General features: G+C 36.3%; 1 protein-coding gene across 1 annotated transcript; it reads right to left on the bottom strand.

The window, feature by feature from the left end:
• Positions 1–10778: 10778 nt before the first annotated feature.
• LOC102718234 (transcription factor PCF8) lies at positions 10779–14891 on the bottom strand. The gene is made up of 3 exons (XM_040529251.1): positions 14748–14891; positions 12877–13849; positions 10779–11242 (listed from the first exon to the last, which is right to left on the bottom strand). Exon 2 carries the CDS (start codon positions 13805–13807, stop codon positions 12890–12892), a length of 918 nt encoding a protein of 305 aa, XP_040385185.1. The 5' UTR covers positions 13808–13849; positions 14748–14891; the 3' UTR covers positions 10779–11242; positions 12877–12889.
• Positions 14892–18214: the final 3323 nt, after the last annotated feature.

Below are 18214 nucleotides of genomic sequence, written 5' to 3'. Positions count from 1 at the left end.
AAAGACTTCTTAAATTTTATGTCAAAGATCATTGGAAAGAGGGACTGAAACTCTATATAACTTGTTGAGACCTCTCTAACCTCATTAGCTAAATCTACCACTGCAATGAAAGATTAAAAGATGGTTAGTTGAAGCTTAGCTATATATACTATAGCCTAAACACATTTAACTCCAGGCCATGGCTGGATCTCGTTGCACGCATCCATCCATACAGTTATCTTCTTCTAAAGGTCAGAGGTTCATCCTTGTGGAATCTCGATTGAAGAAACATGACGCATCATTTTGACCGACTTATTAAGAACACAAGATAAGCGGCTGGGGCATCTTTTTTTCTTTTCGTTAATTTATGGACTGTACGTAAACGTACAGTCTTACGTCTTAACTGGGGACAAGCAAGCTAGCAATAATATGTACTCCATTCATGTATTTTCTTTATGGATGACATCGTTAATTTTTTGATACATATTTAACCATAGGTCTTGTAAAAAAGTTTTGAAAAAAATATACAAAAATGTTAGTTATAATTAAAATATATTTATTAATATATCCAATGATAACAAAATAAATTAATTATATAAGTCTTTTGAATAATATAAATAATTAAATATGTGTGAAAGTTTAATAACATCATTTATTAAAATATAGAGAGGGTATAACCGTTGCAACTAGCTACTTGAGAGAAATACTTCATCCGTTTCATAATGTAAAACTTTTAGTCTTGTCTAGATTCATATGGATATTAATAAATCTAGACATGTATATAAATTATATACGTTCATCAATTGATTAATTTAGACAAGGCTAGAAAGTCTTATAATATGAAACGGATGTAGTATTAAAAGATGGTTAGGTCATGGAAGCTTAGCTATATATACTATAGTCCTAAACACATTTAACTCCATGCCAGGGCTGGATCTCGTTCTACACATCCATACGATTATCTTCTTCTAAAGTACACACCATACAATTATCTTCTTCTAAATTAAGGTCAGAGGTTCATCTTTGTCGAATCTCGATTCAAGAAACATGAACACATCATTTTGACCGACTTATTAATGTCAGGTAAGTCAGCAGATCAATACTGTGATTTGATCTCTAACCACTACACCTCATTATATATAATATAACTTATATTTTAGAACGGATAAACAATATATATACATGCTAAGTAAACCCTTACAAGTAAGTCGTACGGTATGGCGTTTGATTCTCTGGTTTCGTAAATGTGTATAGATAAGTACAAAATACCACCCTTTATTAGTCCACGGATGCATCTAAGTGTAACGTCTCAACTTCGATCAACAAACTCGATATAATAATAATTTCATTCCTCTCATATATATGTAACCATATGTGCATGACTAATTCGCCATATGTGCATATCAAAAGTTGATGACGATAATATAATACTCTTTCCAGTTTTTTTATTTGACACCGTTGACTTTTTGATTTACGTTTGACCTTTCGTCTTATTCAAAATTTTTGTCCAAATAGACAAAATTATAAATCATACATAAAGTTGTTTAGTAATAAATTAAGTCAATAATTATATAAATTTTTAAATAAGACGAAGAATTAAAAGTAGATAAAAACTTAACGGCGGCAAGAAAAAAAATCGGAGCGAATATATCCTTTATTTCCACAGCCACGGAGAAAAAATGGGGTCCATTAATTGTTCTAGATCCAGTGGTGTTAATTAGTACTCATCTAGGTACGGGACCATGTCACTAGCGTACTCAATAATTAATTAATCCTCAATGTGAGCTATTATCTACTTTGACTTTTGTTAATTAACCATGGCACGTAAGCAATTGTGTTAATCTTTTTAGGCCTTGGATCGTATATGCACATCACATCTTTTTATATAAGCAGTGTGTCCCCATTTTCCCTTGACAAGATCACGTCATCATCAACTGTTTGAAACTATGCAATATATTCATGCATCTCACACTAGTTTATACCATGCTTTCAAAAAAAAAAGGAAAATCAAATAACCCAAACAAATTAAATATTCACTGTCCAGATTCATTCATAGAAAATAATTGTTTTTTTAATTTCTCTGAGACAGAAGCAATATACAACAAGCAATCGTCCGTTGCTTATCCAGAATCCATGTGTCAACATGAGATCATGCATGTATGAGCTAGATGCACTTGTTACTTAATTATAATTCATATTTTTGAAGTGTTTATAACCAAGCAACCAGCTAATTTTACCTTATAAACTTAGCTTATCATGTGCAAATATACGATTGAGTCGCGAGCAACTTGTGCATGCATGCCTAGACTTTTTTTGGGTTGATGGCGACATCCATCCATCAATTGGCTGGATCGAGTTGGAGAAGTCAGCTCTCGCTTTTCTGTCGAGATAAATATTTGATCTTTAAAATAATCAAAATTTTAAACTTCGACCGTGTATGATTTTTAATATTATCATTAAAATACATCGGAGATAGATTTTTTTAAGATATACATGTATCTATATACATGTATATATATAGGTCCGTCTTGAAAATGTATTGTCGTGTTATTATAATTTTTTTAGATTTTGTAGTTTTATATTTTAGTACAAAATGTTTGTCGAAATTTTAAAGTTTGCCAAAACTTATACTTAAATATCGAATATTTATGACTAGGACTGTTAGGCCAGTGCATATCTCAATGCAAGTTTTATGGCAATGTCATGCACATTAAATAGGATGTCACATCAGTAAAATTACCGACTTGGCAGGGTCATTAAATGAGGAAGTTTTATGAGATGATAGAGGAGTTTTATCCTCATAAAACTCATATGGCTCGGTTATCTAGCCACAGTCTTGGTAACTATGCTATGAAACTATGCATTGAGACTGATCTTAGATGTTTTGTTTTCTTTGGCATTTCAAGGACCCATGCAGCTCGACCCAATAATGGCGGATTGATTATGATCAACTTTTGAGATGGATGGATCTAGCAACTTGATTTACGTGTCCTAATTAACTTGGTTGGATGAAGCAATTGACTTTGTTCCATTGGCCAATGCCAGGTAATTTGATTGTGTAATTTATGATTGATTAATGATCAGCTTGTCGATCGAGTTTGACGTATCTATCGGCATCGATTATATATATTGACCTTGCAATCGAGTTGGTTTGTTTATAGATTTTAAATTGCGCACAATAATTAGCTTCTTAATTGCCTCTCTACAGTGCAAAAATTAATTCAAATCAGCTTTATAACTATGACTGCTTATCGAAGAGCTAGCGTGCAATGTCAACGTCTCAGTGGCTATCGTTTCTATCTCAAAATAGTGACATACAGTTGCTTTCGCCCATGAACCTAGAAACATTCAAAAAGTAATTTAAATACAAATGTTATCTCCATTAGAAAATATAGCTGTTTCTAACCACGTATACAATTTAGCGAATTATCATCTCCGTACCAGATATAGTTACTTTTGCATTCAAATTATATATTAACGGGTTGTGGGCGGCTTGAAATTACTTTTTGATGGGTTGTTGTCAATTAGTGTATGAACATGCGTCATGAGGTGATATATAAGATGTGGCATAGAAGGAATGAGAAATTGGAGGAAGATTACGAACCATTTAAAATATTATTCCTTAGGTTCATAAATATATTTGATACTTAGAACAAGATTCTCTAAAATTTTTATAATTCGGACCATTGGTTTTATGTTAAAATATGTTTATAAAATCTAATTATTATGATATGATGCTACCACTTATCGAGGATTATTTGAGCATATAATTTCTTTTGTTTTTAAGCTAAGTTTTCAAGGAATTATTGATCAATGTTGAAAGTTTCAAGAATTTAATCAACATTATCCTAAATATTAAATATTTATAACCAGAGAGAGTACTGCGTGTGTTGTAGAGATAGCCCCACGCAATTCAAATGTAATAACTTGGCCATTTGCGACATGATAGAAACTGAGACGTCTGTTTCATTATTTGAAAAAAAAATAAATCCAGTACGTCAACTTGAATATAAAAAGGGTGAATGATTTTCCTTTGTATAATATTAAAGAGGGAAAAGTTTCTCCTCAGATAGTGGTTGTGTTTTTTTGGGACTAAAGATGAAAGATCACGTTATTTGATTTTTAATAGCTATTTAATGATGTAAACGATAGAATTAGCTAAAATATAGTTAAAATCTATTTTTAAAAACACGAGATGATAAATATTTGTATTAAAATTTTATAAAAATACATCATCTAATAGTTTGGAAAGTGTACATGTAATACCAAGAAAAAACTAAAAATAATTAAGAGGGAAAATACATAAATAATATCTACTACTAATCCATCGTCCTTTCCTCCAGCTTTCCTCCAGTACTGGTAGTGTCAATATATGCACATTCTGCTTACCTTTCAGTTTCAGTTGCACTTTTTTTTGAAAGAAAAGTTTCAGTTGTACTTGGATAGTCAAGTGGTAAATGCAGACAGAAGTATGAATAGCAGCCTTATCCTATTTTTTATATTTATTTCTTGACTTTTTCTCGGTAATCTGAACATCTACTTCTGACTTTCTCATCCTAATCTGATCATTAGACCATGGTTATATCCGAGTGGAATATACTCTATTACTCTTGGTCCATGTTTGTACTTGTAGAGAGAAGCTGTGAACTCTTCGGTCCAATTGACTATATTATACTTGTTTGTCCACCCTGGATTACTTGCTTATGGAAATCAAATATTAAGCATGTGTTTTTTTCGATAAAAGATTATCTGATTTTTTAGTTGCTTAATAATATAGTCAATAAAAATTAACTACTATAAAATTAAAAATCTACCAAAAAATAAGATGATAAACTTCTCTATAATTTTTTTAAAATATATATATTATTTACTAGTTCGAGAAACGTACATAAAAAAGTAAGGAATAATCTGACCCGAAAGAATGCAACCTAATTAAATCGATTAGTAGGAGACTTTTCCACGTTGCTAGTTGCTACACCAGTTTGTTGGTAACCACATAATGTTTACACGTGAGGAAATATATATGTGGCGTACTAAGGGCCTTGTTTGTGAATGATCATCAATACAGAAGGCATGGAAAACATGGGAATTTCTGTCAGATTTCTGAATGTTTTAGGACTCCAGATCAATGGTCTTAGTTTTTTTGCCGTGAAAGGTGAAAACTTATGCTCTGAACTGATCTTCCCCCCATGTGATAGTAGTTTGTTTTTCTTCTCCTTGCTTTGAGTCATGATTAGGATCAATGAATGAATTTTCTTGTCTTTGTTTTTCTTCTTCCCTGAAACGTGGCCTTACCAACTTAAATCTTCAGTTAATCTCCAAGGATCATTAGTTTTCAGTAATGACCTGTTGCTTTGGTCAGCTCATAATCCTCTGCACTTATGGAGATGCTGCTCTGCTAGAGGTGATGGGATATGAACAGAGACATGTCAACCGACGTAGGCATCAAGGGCTGAACATGGCAACCGCATCTTAGAGTAGGTCCTGTTTAGATAGGAAAAAATTTTGGGACAAATGTCACATCGGATGTTTGACTAGATGTCGAAAGCGGTTTTTGGACATGAATGAAAAAACGAATTTCACGGCTAGTCTAGAAACCGCGAGATGAAATTTTTTGAGCCTAATTAATCTGTCATTAGTACATGTTGGTTACTGTAGCACTTATGGCTAATCATGTACTAATTAGGCTCAAAAAATTCCTCTCAAGATTTCTTCCGTAACTGTGCAATTAGTTTTTTGTTTCATCAATGTTTAATGCTTTATTTAGGTGTCCAAAGATTCAATGTGATGTTTTTGGAAAAAAATTTAGGAACTAAACAGGTTACTTGGGCCTCGTTTAGCCGCAAAAAATTTTTAGCAAAAGGTCTTGGGCCTCGTTTAGCCGCCAAAAATTTTTAGCAAAAGGTCACGTCGAATGTTTGATCGGATGTTGGAGGGGTTTTCAGACACGAATGAAAAAACGAATTTCAGATTGCGTCTGAAAACCGCGAGACGAATCTTTTGAGTCTAATTAATCCGTCATTAGCACATGCTGGGTACTGTAGCACTTATGGCTAATCATGTACTAATTAGACTCAAAAGATTCGTCTCACGATTTTTTCATAACTGTGTAATTAGTTTTAATGTTTATGTATATTTAATGCTCCATTTAAATATCCAAAGATTCGATGTGATGTTTTTAAGAAATTTTTTGGGAAATTAAACAGAGCTTTGGACTTCAACTCTGCTGTTCATATTTTGCAGTTTCAGTTTCAGTTTCACATCCTGTTGTTCTGTGTTTGTTTCAGCAGTTAGGCTTTCGTTTTACTTCCTTTGACTGCTTCCCTCTACTTGTGCATGAATGCATCTCCATTTTTGTCTGTTGCTGGTTGAAGGTAGCACAGTGCCAAGAAGGCAAGAAATGTCAGCTCCTTCAGAAAATGAAATCGATTCTGCATTCTGTAGAGCTACGACGTGACAGATTAGTTCCCTCCTGACTTGTGACTTGTCCAAACAATTAACTATCACCTCTCTGTGTCGTGCAGTGTGAGCCTGTTTACAATTGTATCCTGATCAAGGATTTCAAATTTTTTTCAAAAAACATCACATTGAATTTTTGACACATAAATAAAGCATTAAACATAGATGAATCAAAAAACTAATTGCACAGTTATGGAAGAAATCCTGAGACGAATCTGTTAAGCCTAATTAGTTTATGATTAGCCATAGGTGCTACAGTAACCAACACGTGCTAATAATGGATTAATTAGGCTCAAAAGATTCGTCTCGTGGTTTTCAAGCTAGCCGTGAAATTCGTTTTTTCATTCTTGTCCAAAAACCCCTTCCGACATCCGGTCAAACATTTAACGTGACACTTCTCCCAAAAATTTTCTCAATCTAAATAACCCCTAATATCCTTACAATTGTAATAAGAATGCATGCTATTTCATCAAGAAATGAAAGATTCTTCGGTCCAAAAAGAAATGAAAGATGCCATGCTACATATGGTTGTTTACTTGACAACTCTTGCAGCTCTCGATGTCTTTTTCCTAGGACAATTGTAACAGTGACTTCTGGCAAGCACATAGCCAGCTTCAGAGTTGACCTCTATGTAATATTAAAAAGAGGGAAGAAATATTTTGTTGAATACTCGTATGAGATGCTAATCCTGGCTCTTGGATTCAGGTGGGGTCACTACGAGGCATAGTTTCAAACGAAAAATAATTTATAAATAAAATTTTTATGTATGTGTTCTTAGCGATTTAAAAGAAAAGACTAAAAAATAAACTGTGATGAAATAACCCTAACATTAATCTTAAATTTAAGATTAAAAATTTAAATTTTGGTTTATAAGCATAAGCCAAAAGATAAGGGTGGTAATCATCTTTATTTCTCAACTATTTAAATTATCAACAAAGTTTCACAGTTTCTTCTGACAAACACAAAGATAAGAAAGGAGCTCAGGTGCACAAAAATTCAGAAGTGCTGAAACAAATTAAGAAAGCAAAGACACTGTTTTTTTTTTCAATACATGTGAGGAACACAAGATCCCATTCTAGTTTGCTGGTTCTTATAGCTTGATTCCCATGCAACCACGTTGTTCAGTCCTAAAGGTGAATAATTCATCAAGAAACTGCTTAATTAGTTCATCTGAATCACTAGAAGAAGGCAGGTTCCTTCAGAATAAGATATAGGAGAACAGACTAGTGTCAAACATTGTTCGCAATTAGCAGCAATCCAACTAAAATCTAAATTATGCTTTGGATGAAGCAGATAGTGTGAAAGAATATACAACCCTCTAGAGTCTAGCCTCATCTTTTGGCTTCTGTTTATGCTTATAATCTAAAATTTAAATTCTCAACCTTAAATTTAGATTAGATTATAGGTTTTTCATCATAGTTTATTTTTTAGTCTTGGTTTAGATCGTTAAGAACACATATATAAAAATTATATTCACAAATTATTTTTTTATTGAAACTATCCCCTTGACCTACATGGAAACAGTTGACAGCCCAAAGCCCCAAAGACTGTAATGAACTGAACCCGATTGAAGCCCGTTGTAGTCTCTGAAAAAAAGAGTGTGTGACTCCTTAAGCATTCTTAGGTTCAACTATGTTTTCTATAATTTTCTCCAATCATCTAAGAACAATATATGCCTCTCTTCCTCTCTCAAAAGACGTCAGACAATGTATGTAAAACTTATGCAATCCATGTCTCTGCAGATGATGAGAATGCTATTGCATTCTTACTGCATACCTTGTGGCTAATTCGTGTTAATTGGAAAATAGACTGCAAAAAATCGTAAAGTCCTAAAAAAGATCGCATCAAGCTCTCCATTTTTGCGTTGTTTGAATATTTGTATGAGTGCTAATCACGACTCTTGAATTCAGGTATCATTTTTTATTAAATAGTCTTCTATTGGTTGTGGACACCGGTCGTAGAAATTACACATCAATACATACATGGATTGAAGATGGGAGGAGAAAGCAGCTTTTCAGATAACCTGTCAAAAGGAGATAACTGTAAAAATAGCATATGATTTTATCATAAAACTATAACTACGACTGCTTAAGTCTTTCTGCCCATATGGCTGCTTTTCTAGGGCCTGTTTGGGGGAGCTTCTCCCAGCTGCAGCTTTTCCCAGAAGCTGCTTCCGTCAAAAGCTGCCCCAAACGGTTTTCTGCCCATATGATTTTAGCATATGATTTTTACAGTTATCTACTTTTGACACCGGTTATACTTCTGAATTTTTATTAGCATATTGATAGTTTTGACAGGTTGTAGCTTTCTGAAATTTACTCAAAGGTTTTCTCTGAAAATCTCTGCTGATGAACCTCCTGTTTTCCAATCTTAGTAGGGGGGGAGGCTTCTCTAGCTACAGCTTTTGAGAAAAGCCGCAACTGCCAGAATACCCCCAAACAGTCCGTAGCTTAAATAAACTAAGAAGCCAGAAGTTAGAGAAGCTAGATTTCATAGTTTTTACAGATTCTCAGAAGCTGACTACCAAACAGCTGCTTTTCAAAATCTAAAACTCCCCCAAACAGACCATATATATGCACACCCTGCTTATGTTTAGTATGTTTAGTCAGGTGGTGTTAAGATTGGTACAGAGCCAGAGGCAGCAACAGTCTTATCCTAAAAATAATATATATTTATTAATGTGATATGTATAAGTATTACTCCTTTCAGTTTGATAATTCTTATCGTTTTAGAGAATGACACGGTCTTTAAAACTTATCTTTGACTATGATTTTCTATAAAAAAATATACAAGAAATAAATAAATATATACTTTATTGAGTATTTTTAAGACTTATTTATATGTGTTATTATAGTATCTTTTAAGTTAAATATTTTGAAAGTTATTATTAATTAATGTTTTAAAATTTTGAATATATCAAACTGGAGTTAGTAGCAGACTTTCTGACAGTCTACTTCTGAATTTCTCAGGCCATTTTAATCTTATTATTATGTTAGATCATGTGCTTGCAGAGAAGCTATGAATTCCTGGTCCAGTGAACTATCTATCTGTCCATCCACCATGAATTACTTTGCTTATGGCAATGAACAACTAAAAGGATTAGTTGTACTAATTTTCAATGATCTACACAGTTTGGCAACCACACAATCTTTACAGAGTAGTAGTCCTTATTCTTTTGCCCTCGGAGGTCAAGCCTATGTTCTGCTGATGATGTCATAGAAAACCACTTTGCTGTTGTGTTGTTTCACTTTGTTTTATTCTCCTTGCATTAATTTTCTTTTCAGAAGTTTTTTTTTCTATAAGAATATTAGAGACAAAATGGTGCCTCACCAACCTGACAAGCTCACCATGGTTCTTAAATTTTCAGTTTCGTCAGTTATGACATCTGAAAAGCGCAATCAGTGATGGTGACCTGTGCTTCTGGTTGATTAGCTCCTAATCTATCTCACACCCTAGCTAATTTCCTCTGGCCTTCTAGAGATGCTGTTATAGTGATGGAGGTGATAAGGTTATGAACAGACAGATGCCAACAGATGTAGGCATCAATGTCTGAACATTACAGGCATGTCTTACTTGGACTTCAACTTTGTTATGCTTATTTCACTGTTACTAGTTTTTGAAAACAAGGTTATCATGTTCTGAGTGTTTCAGCATTTGGCTTTCGTTTCATTCCTTTGGCTGCTCTCTGAAGTTTGCCGGCCTCATCATTTCGCTTCTACTTATATTTATAAGCAAAAATTTAAATTTTCAAAATTAAATTTCGAGTTGATTTTGAGGTTTTTCATTATAGTTTATTTTCCAGCCTTTACTTTTAAATCTCTACGAACACGTGTAAAAGTATTCACAAATCATTTTTCGTTTGTAAATATATTATTTAACTTTTTTCCTAAAAAGACAAATGATGGCCGGGAATTTAACTTCTTGTCACTCTTACGAGTGGTGAAAATAGATTTGTCACTCGTTGTCTATAATATGTGGGCCTAGGAATAAATCTATTATAACCACTCGTAAGAATGGCAAAAATTAAATGTCCACTGAATGTATCAGTTCGAATATTGGTGGCTGACATTAACCACACGCCAGGAAATGTCAGTTATTTCAGAAAATGACACGATTCCATAGGCTCTTTTGAAACACATGAATTTTACAAGATTTTCACGTGAATTGTTCAATTCATTTGGCAGATTAGAAATAAAATGGCAAGTGCGAAAGAAATTTAAATTTCCAAAGCAGGTTCATCTAACTTTGTTTGTTTCAGAATTGGAGTATCCTGGTATCAACAATTCACTGATCTCTATCTCTCGCAACAAAAGTACTATTCAGAGTTCAGTTATCAGGTCCAAAAAGGTTCAGAAATGTATTCATATAGATGCTACAATCGTATTAATAAACAAGGCAGTTCGTGTGAGAAACACATCTAATTCCAGTTTTGGTCACTAAGACAATACGCCAAATTAGCTAAATAATTCTCATCTGCTGGTATTACAGCTTGTTTTCCATGCAAGCACAAAGTTCAGTGCTGAATGTGAGTGAGGTGCAAGATCTCTAGGAAATGGCATGCATCTAAGCAGCTTGTGACAAATTGTCAGATTACAACAACAAATTATATGGTCTCTGATCATAATTGTCGAGGTTACAGACAAATCATACACCGTTAGATAATAGAGAAGTGGGAATCATGATCAGGAAGAATGAAAGATCTGATATTACATTCAGTTTTCTGATGCTGATATCTTCAGTTCTTGTGTTCTTCATGCTGATAAGCTATGACTTATGGGAAACACCAGCATGATACCAGGCAATTCTGAATGAAAATAGGACAAGAAATGTTATCGTAGTAAATGAGGATTGCATATATAATGCAAAGGGCAGCTGAAACTTGAAAGAATGTACTCTAATGCCCAATCAGGCAATCAGATATGTGCTGTCAGCCTAGTACTTAGTAAAATGGTAACAGACTAGCAGTAGATCATCTTAAATAGTGAAGATGCCTTGGACTACGATTAAACTATAGAAATTAAAACTTTGATATATATCTAAGCATACTAGGTCAGTAGGTCTCCCTTGAATATTGTTTATACAAACTTTTTAGATGGTCCCTACAGCTGAAATCAATTACCTACATCAAAGATTAACTTAGCAAAGTACCTAGTTAACAGGTCCGTTGAACCGATTGAAAAAGGCAGAATTGTTCGGAATAAATTCAGAAGACATAGGAGAAAGAAATCACAATTTATATTTAGCAAAAATGGGACTAAAAATGAATTATGGTCTAGACTAAGCAGAGCTAGTCCGAAGAAAACTAGCACTCTGGACCCTGGACTCATATCACAACAATGATGAGCAAGCCTAAACACAGTAATGGATTAAGCCCAGCCCAATCTAACCCCCCCCCCCCCACACACACACACACAAAAAAAAAAGAGAGAGAGAGAAGAAGAAGAAGATGGATGGCTGTAAGTTCTCGTAGGTTCAGTCTGCCAAACAATTATTCCGAGTATCTTTGCTCAACAACAGTGACTACTTCAGTAAGACTGAACACTGCCATAGTTTCTGTTCTTTAATCCAGGATACCCTGTTGCATGGTACAATTTATCTGGATTCAGTGGTACAATTGCAGCTATGTTCTTTCAAACCTGACAATGATGCCATTATTTTAACTGGACCAATACTTTACTATTCCCAATTCAATAAGCTAGTTTCATGAAAAGGGTGAAATTAGCTACCACATTGCTTGCTCTATAGATCACTCCAAATTAACTAATAGCAGCTATGGCACAGAACTATCTCTAGCTACCATTTTTCAACAGCATGATCTTGCAAAATATCAAAAGTGAACTAGTATATGGGATATTGTCATACTCAGGGCCGGGGAAATCATTTTGATCCCTTGAACAGTTTGCTAAAATACCATCCGAATAGTTATGAAAAGATTCAACTCACGTATAGAGATATAACAAAAAGAAAAATGCGGCGTATGAGCAGTATTGGTATTATTCACGCCTGCATTTTTTTTTGGTTTCTCGATGTGTAGCAGTGTAGGTGGACTTTGAACTTGGTTTTTGGTAAAGTGATAGATGCCACTATACTCTACATTGTGGAATTTTTTTTTTTAGAATTTTTCACAACTATCTGTAATGAATTTGGAAGAAAAAGCTACAGGAGGGAACATCCCTTTGAGGAGTAGAATCCATTTCCACTCATACTTAGTAAGGGCAACAAAACATTTTGGCCATCAAGAAGAATATAAACTATCTACTCGTTTCATCTGAACATATAGATGCTTAAAAATAAGTGAAGCTATGGTAATCTACCACCTGTCCCTGACGATCAATGCAGCCAATGCAAGATTTTGATCTCTGAATGTCAATGGAACAGGTAATTAACTGGCTATTCGAAAACTAAAAATTCAAAAATTGCAACTAAAATACTTCTTACCTCCATGAATTAGTCATGTCTTTCTCTCCTCCTTGAAGTCCCAGAGCTGCAGCCTTCGCTCCCCTGCGTTGGTTGTCGCCGGAGCAGTAGCACCGCCGCCGCCGCCACCTGCAAGAAAGAACGGCAGGCCGGCGACCTCAGGCGGAGCGGCAGCGAACCTCTGCAGCAGGTAGGGGTGCTGCGCCGTCGACGGCGGCCACAGCGACGCGGCGACGGCATTGGACTGAAGTGTGCCCCGCTCGAAGGCCACCGTGGCGTGCTGCTGCTGCTCCTGCGTGAACGCGAGCTGCGGCATCGTCATCTCGAACGGCATGGGCGCCATGTGCGCGCTCTGGGCGGCGTAGTACGCAAGCGTCGCCTGCTGCTGCTGGTGCTGGTGCTGGTGCTGCAATGGCTTGTTGCCGTTGGCCGAGCAGTGCAGGAGCTCGGCGAACGCGCCGCCATTGGCGCCGCCGCCGTTGTAGGCGGTGCCGTTGCCGTGGTCGCCGGGGGCGTTGGCGAGGGACAGCACGGAGCTCTTGCTGGTCTCGGAGGTGCTGACCTCGGCGTCGTCGGGCGGCGAGGAGGCTGGCGCCGGGGAGGAGGCGGTTGTTGGGAGGGCGAAGGAGCAGTCGAGCGATGGGAGCGCGTCGATGGCGGAGGCGGCGGCGCCGATGAGCCACTCGATGGCCTTGCTGGGCTGGTCGACGCCGAGGCGGTCCTGGATGTCGTAGAACGCGATGGCCGTCGGTACCGACAGCCGGACGCGGCGGTCGCGGAGGCCCCGCGACGTCACCACCTTGCTGTGCCGGTCCTTCCCGCCCGCCGCCGCGCGCGCCACCCGGCTCGTCCGCCACGCCGCCGCGGTGGCCGCCCCCGAACCGCCGCCGCCGCCGCCAACGGCGACGAGCGCGCCGCGTAGGCGCTTGCGCTCCTTGCCGACCTCCTCCATGGCCGACGCCGCCTAGCTCATGCCAATCCGCCGCGGTTTCGTCTGCTCGTTTTTGGGGATAAAATTCAGAACAAAAAAAGGAGGATGCTTTAATTATCACCAAATCTCGCAGGAAAAAAAAAGGAGATACTTTTTTTAATTTACGAAATGCTAGCTTTAGAGGTGGCAAAGCTACAGTCTTTGAAGCGAAAGTTCAAACAGCAAAGATCTTCACAGAAAAAGATTGCAAGAACGATGGGTAGGAGTTCAAATTATACACAAAATCTTATCACAACTTCAAATCTGGAAGAACTTCGTTTGATATCTTGTTTCTCATAAATGTACTACTCTGCATTGCAATTGATGAAAGGGTGGGAGCTTTGCGGAAGCATCTACTAAAAGCAACATAAATCTGAACTTTTTGCAGCTGTTTTTGCAGAGAATTTATGGAGCTAACTTTGCTCAACTTTTCAGTATCAGAATAATGAACTTCAACTAGGGATAAGAAAAAAGAAAGAACAATCAAAACGTCGAGCCTACCAAAAAAAAAAATGTAATTTTGAGGGCCTTCCTGTGTCTGAAGCTCCCATCTTCCTAGCTAGAGTCAAATCTGGCACAAGTAACCCAAGAAATCTCTGCACGAATAATTCCAAGAAAAATAGGGGAAAAGTAGCTCACTATCTTCCATCACCATTTTCATTCTGCATTACCAAACGGGAACAAATCTTGGAAGAAAACAACACCCAAATTTCCAAGGGAAAGGGAACAAATTCAAAACTGCATCATCCAACCCATGAAGAATTAACTCTGACCCCACTCACTCGAACAAAATGCATCAAATCTCGCCTTCAAAACACACATACACACACACCTGATCAAATCCAAACCAAAATCTCTACCTCCTACCAAATCTTGGGCTAGAAATCAATCATCTGTCCCAAAGAGGAACCAAGCCGCTCACCAGAAGGGGATCGATCGAGAGCCGAGACGCCTCTGCCTGCAAGAACGAGGACCCGAGCGCAGCAAGTCCAAAATTCGAGGGAGCAACAGGCAAAAGGACACACTGCTGCAACCTGCAAGCTGCTTGCTGCTGCTAGCTGGTCTTATCGCCTCTGAGCAAGCTGAGCTCAGCAGAGTCAGCAATGGTCAGCATATATAGAGAGCTAGGAGTGCGTTTTTGCAGAAAAGGCCTCGGATTTTCCATACATCTTGGTTGTACCCGGCGCACAGTACCATGCAGGGGCTTGACTGCAAAGAACTGTGGCTTTACATTGCAGATTTGTTACTTACTTAGAGCATTCTCAACAGCTCATCTAAATTTGATCATCCATATCTTTATTTGGATGATCATCTAAACTAGTTTCATCCTTCATATCTCTTTGTGCTCCACTAGATTATCCATATATGGCATGCTCTATATCTCTTTGGAAGATGGAGAGAGATCATCCAAATATGAAGGTTCTCTCTAAATATGGATGACATCTAAAAATAGATGATAGGATAGCCGTTCTGTTGGAGCTCAATTTGTAGTCTTCATCCTCTATTTTTAAGATAGAGGATGAGATAGATGAGCTGTTGGGGATGCTCTTAGTACTTACTACTACCATCTAGTCACCCGGTACATATATGGTCTGCTCCATTTATGTTAGGAGGACTATTTGGGACGTTTGAATTATTTTCCCGTTGTTACATCATTTCTATTGACAACAGTTACGTCACAACCGACTGCTACAAGGTAGGAAATTACTTATTGGCTGCATTATCATAGATGCGGCTGCCACAACCAGGGTAGCCAGTTTGGCTATGCTCAACACTGTGACGTGGCTAGTCGTCATAATTTGTCGGAGCTGACATGAGTATGAAAAATATGGTTTCGTGAAACTCCAATGCTTCAACTATGACTCACGTAGAGAACCATGTTTTGTGTAAAATTTAATAATCATGTGAATTTGTGTCTAACTAAGATCAAACTGGGTTAGGAAGTATGTAGTCTACCAGTGGTTTCATGGCTGAGACCACTACTTGAGGCTTCTTGATTTGAAAATGTCCTTAGGCACTAAGTAGTTAATCATTGTGGATGATTTAAAAGAGAAGTATCATTAAACAACTAAAATTAGTATTATGGGACTCCTTGGCTATTTGGTGATACAGTTGGTTGTTATGTGTAATCATAGATTAGAACTTTTAGTACTTTTTAAAGATCATACCTTATATGGTACAACGTTGTTTTTTAAGGATCATGCCATTTGTCAATTCAAGTATGGCCTATCGAGGTCGTACGTGAATTGACGGAGATTAATTCGTGTGAAACGGAGACCGACGGTCAACACCGGAAACAGTTGGGATTGGGGGTACGGCTTTCCACTCTTGAAATGGTGTAAAGAGGATCGAGTAGCCTTTCCTTTACAGGCTGTGCCTGCTGTACACTCCTCCTGCTGCTGCTGCTGCATTTTTATCTACTTAAAAAGTGCCTTGATTATTTATTTGTACGTACTAGTAGCAGTAGACTGATACAGTGCTATATTGCCTTAGGCTTAGCATTGGTCTCCCTAGCATCGAAACTGCGACACTAGTGTTAAGTACATCATCCGTCTTAAAATAAATCAATTTTTGATTTTTTTATTAAATTTTTGATTTTTCGTTTTATTTAAAATTTTTTATAATTAATATTCTTATTATTATTACATGATAAAATATGAATAGTACTTTGCATGTGACTAATTTTTTTAATTTTTTAATAAATTTTTCAAATAAGACGGATGGTTAAACGATTTATAGACAAAACTCAGGAATATGTTTTTTTTTAACGGAGTAGTGTACTAAAGAACCAGTGGCATGTATGAATGATACCCTCTCTGTCTATGAAAAAAAATCAATTTTAGATATGAACCTGAACATTTATTTGTCTAGATTTATTTTAAAAGTTGATTATTTTTAGGACGATGAGAGCAAGTTTCTACTAGAACCGTAGGATTAGAGGTGGATGAAGTCCTAATTTAAAGGTGATGGAAGAAGAACAAGAAAATTAATATGGTCCCGTAAAACGAGAAGGTTTATTAGTGAATAATTAATTAAGTATTAGCTATTGTAAAATTTGATAAATAAATTAATATGATTTTTTAAAACCAAATTTTATATAGAAATTTTAGATAATTATCTAGTAATTCAGAAAACGTACTTATAAAAATCAAACGAGGTTTCACCCTATCAAACAAACCCTAAGAGTATAGATGGATGATAAAATACTTAATCCAACATATTCTTTTGTTAACCAACCCCTTGCTCTTTATTTATTCGTTGGGGGGAGCCGAAGGTTCTGTGATGTGAAAAATTAAGGAACGGACGTTAACATTGTTTTAAAATAGTTAGTAGATAAAGCATATCCATGAGATGTTTGTTTCTTTTCTCTCAGGTAACCTTTACTACATGTTAGTGAAGGGCTATATAGGGGCACGGTAGTGGCACATATCGACATATTTCGACAAAATTTGAGTGATAACTACGAATTCCAAGTCATTATATATCATTGGTTCGATGGGGTTGCATTTAAACCCTCCATTCGATATAGTGATTAAGCAAACCATTTAATTACCGTACGTTTGAATTGGCTGGTCTCTTTCTTGCGCTTTCATCTTCTCTTCTCCGTGCGTGCCGTACGTGTGGCGCAAGTCTCTGCACAATTTGGGAATTAAGACAGGTGATCAAATTGTTCAGTCTTCGTCAGGTTCAGATAATTCAGATCAGAGCATGTTCAGTTGCAGTTGCGAATGCAATGGAACCAACTGGGTCAATTGGTCATGAAACAAAAAAAAAAGATTCTTTTAGATTAAATTAAGAAGCTAGATAGAATGAGAGAGTTCTGATCCTGCTGTTCGGTCGAAATGATCTGTAATTATGCGCACCAATATTCTGGGAATCTGTCATCAACCACATCATCAACTCCCTAAAATTATGCTGGATCACTGCCAATTAAACTCATCTTAAGTCAAACGGTAGGACAGTAGAAGTTCATACAGCTCTCGAACATGACCATCTTTGCACGGGAGTGAACTTCACACGAAAAAAACCTCTCAATAATTGTAAAATTCAAATTTGATTTTTTCGTGAATGACATGCTAATATATATATATATATATATATATATATATATATATATATATATATATATATATATATATATATATATATATATATATATATATATATGATTCCTTCATTCTCGTAACAACATACGGACATTTTACTAAGGGGGTGCCTATGCAACTTTTAAAAAATTCAAATTGACACTAAAATTAATATAATTACTTTGTAACTAAAATATATTGTTTTTTTATAAAGAGACTCAAAAGAGCCCTGCTTTTATCGAAAGCATAAGGAACAATTATATATTATGATGTAAATTATATATAATTTTTTATTTTACATTAA

Source organism: Oryza brachyantha, chromosome 12 (genome assembly GCF_000231095.2).
Source record: "Oryza brachyantha chromosome 12, ObraRS2, whole genome shotgun sequence".
Taxonomy (NCBI): domain Eukaryota; kingdom Viridiplantae; phylum Streptophyta; class Magnoliopsida; order Poales; family Poaceae; genus Oryza; species Oryza brachyantha.
This window is presented reverse-complemented; position numbering and strand designations above follow the sequence as displayed.

Excerpts from the sequence above, each read along its gene's own strand:
- LOC102718234 (XM_040529251.1), bottom strand. The coding sequence starts at position 13,807 with ATGGAGGAGGTCGGCAAGGAGCGCAAGCGCCTACGCGGCGCGCTCGTC.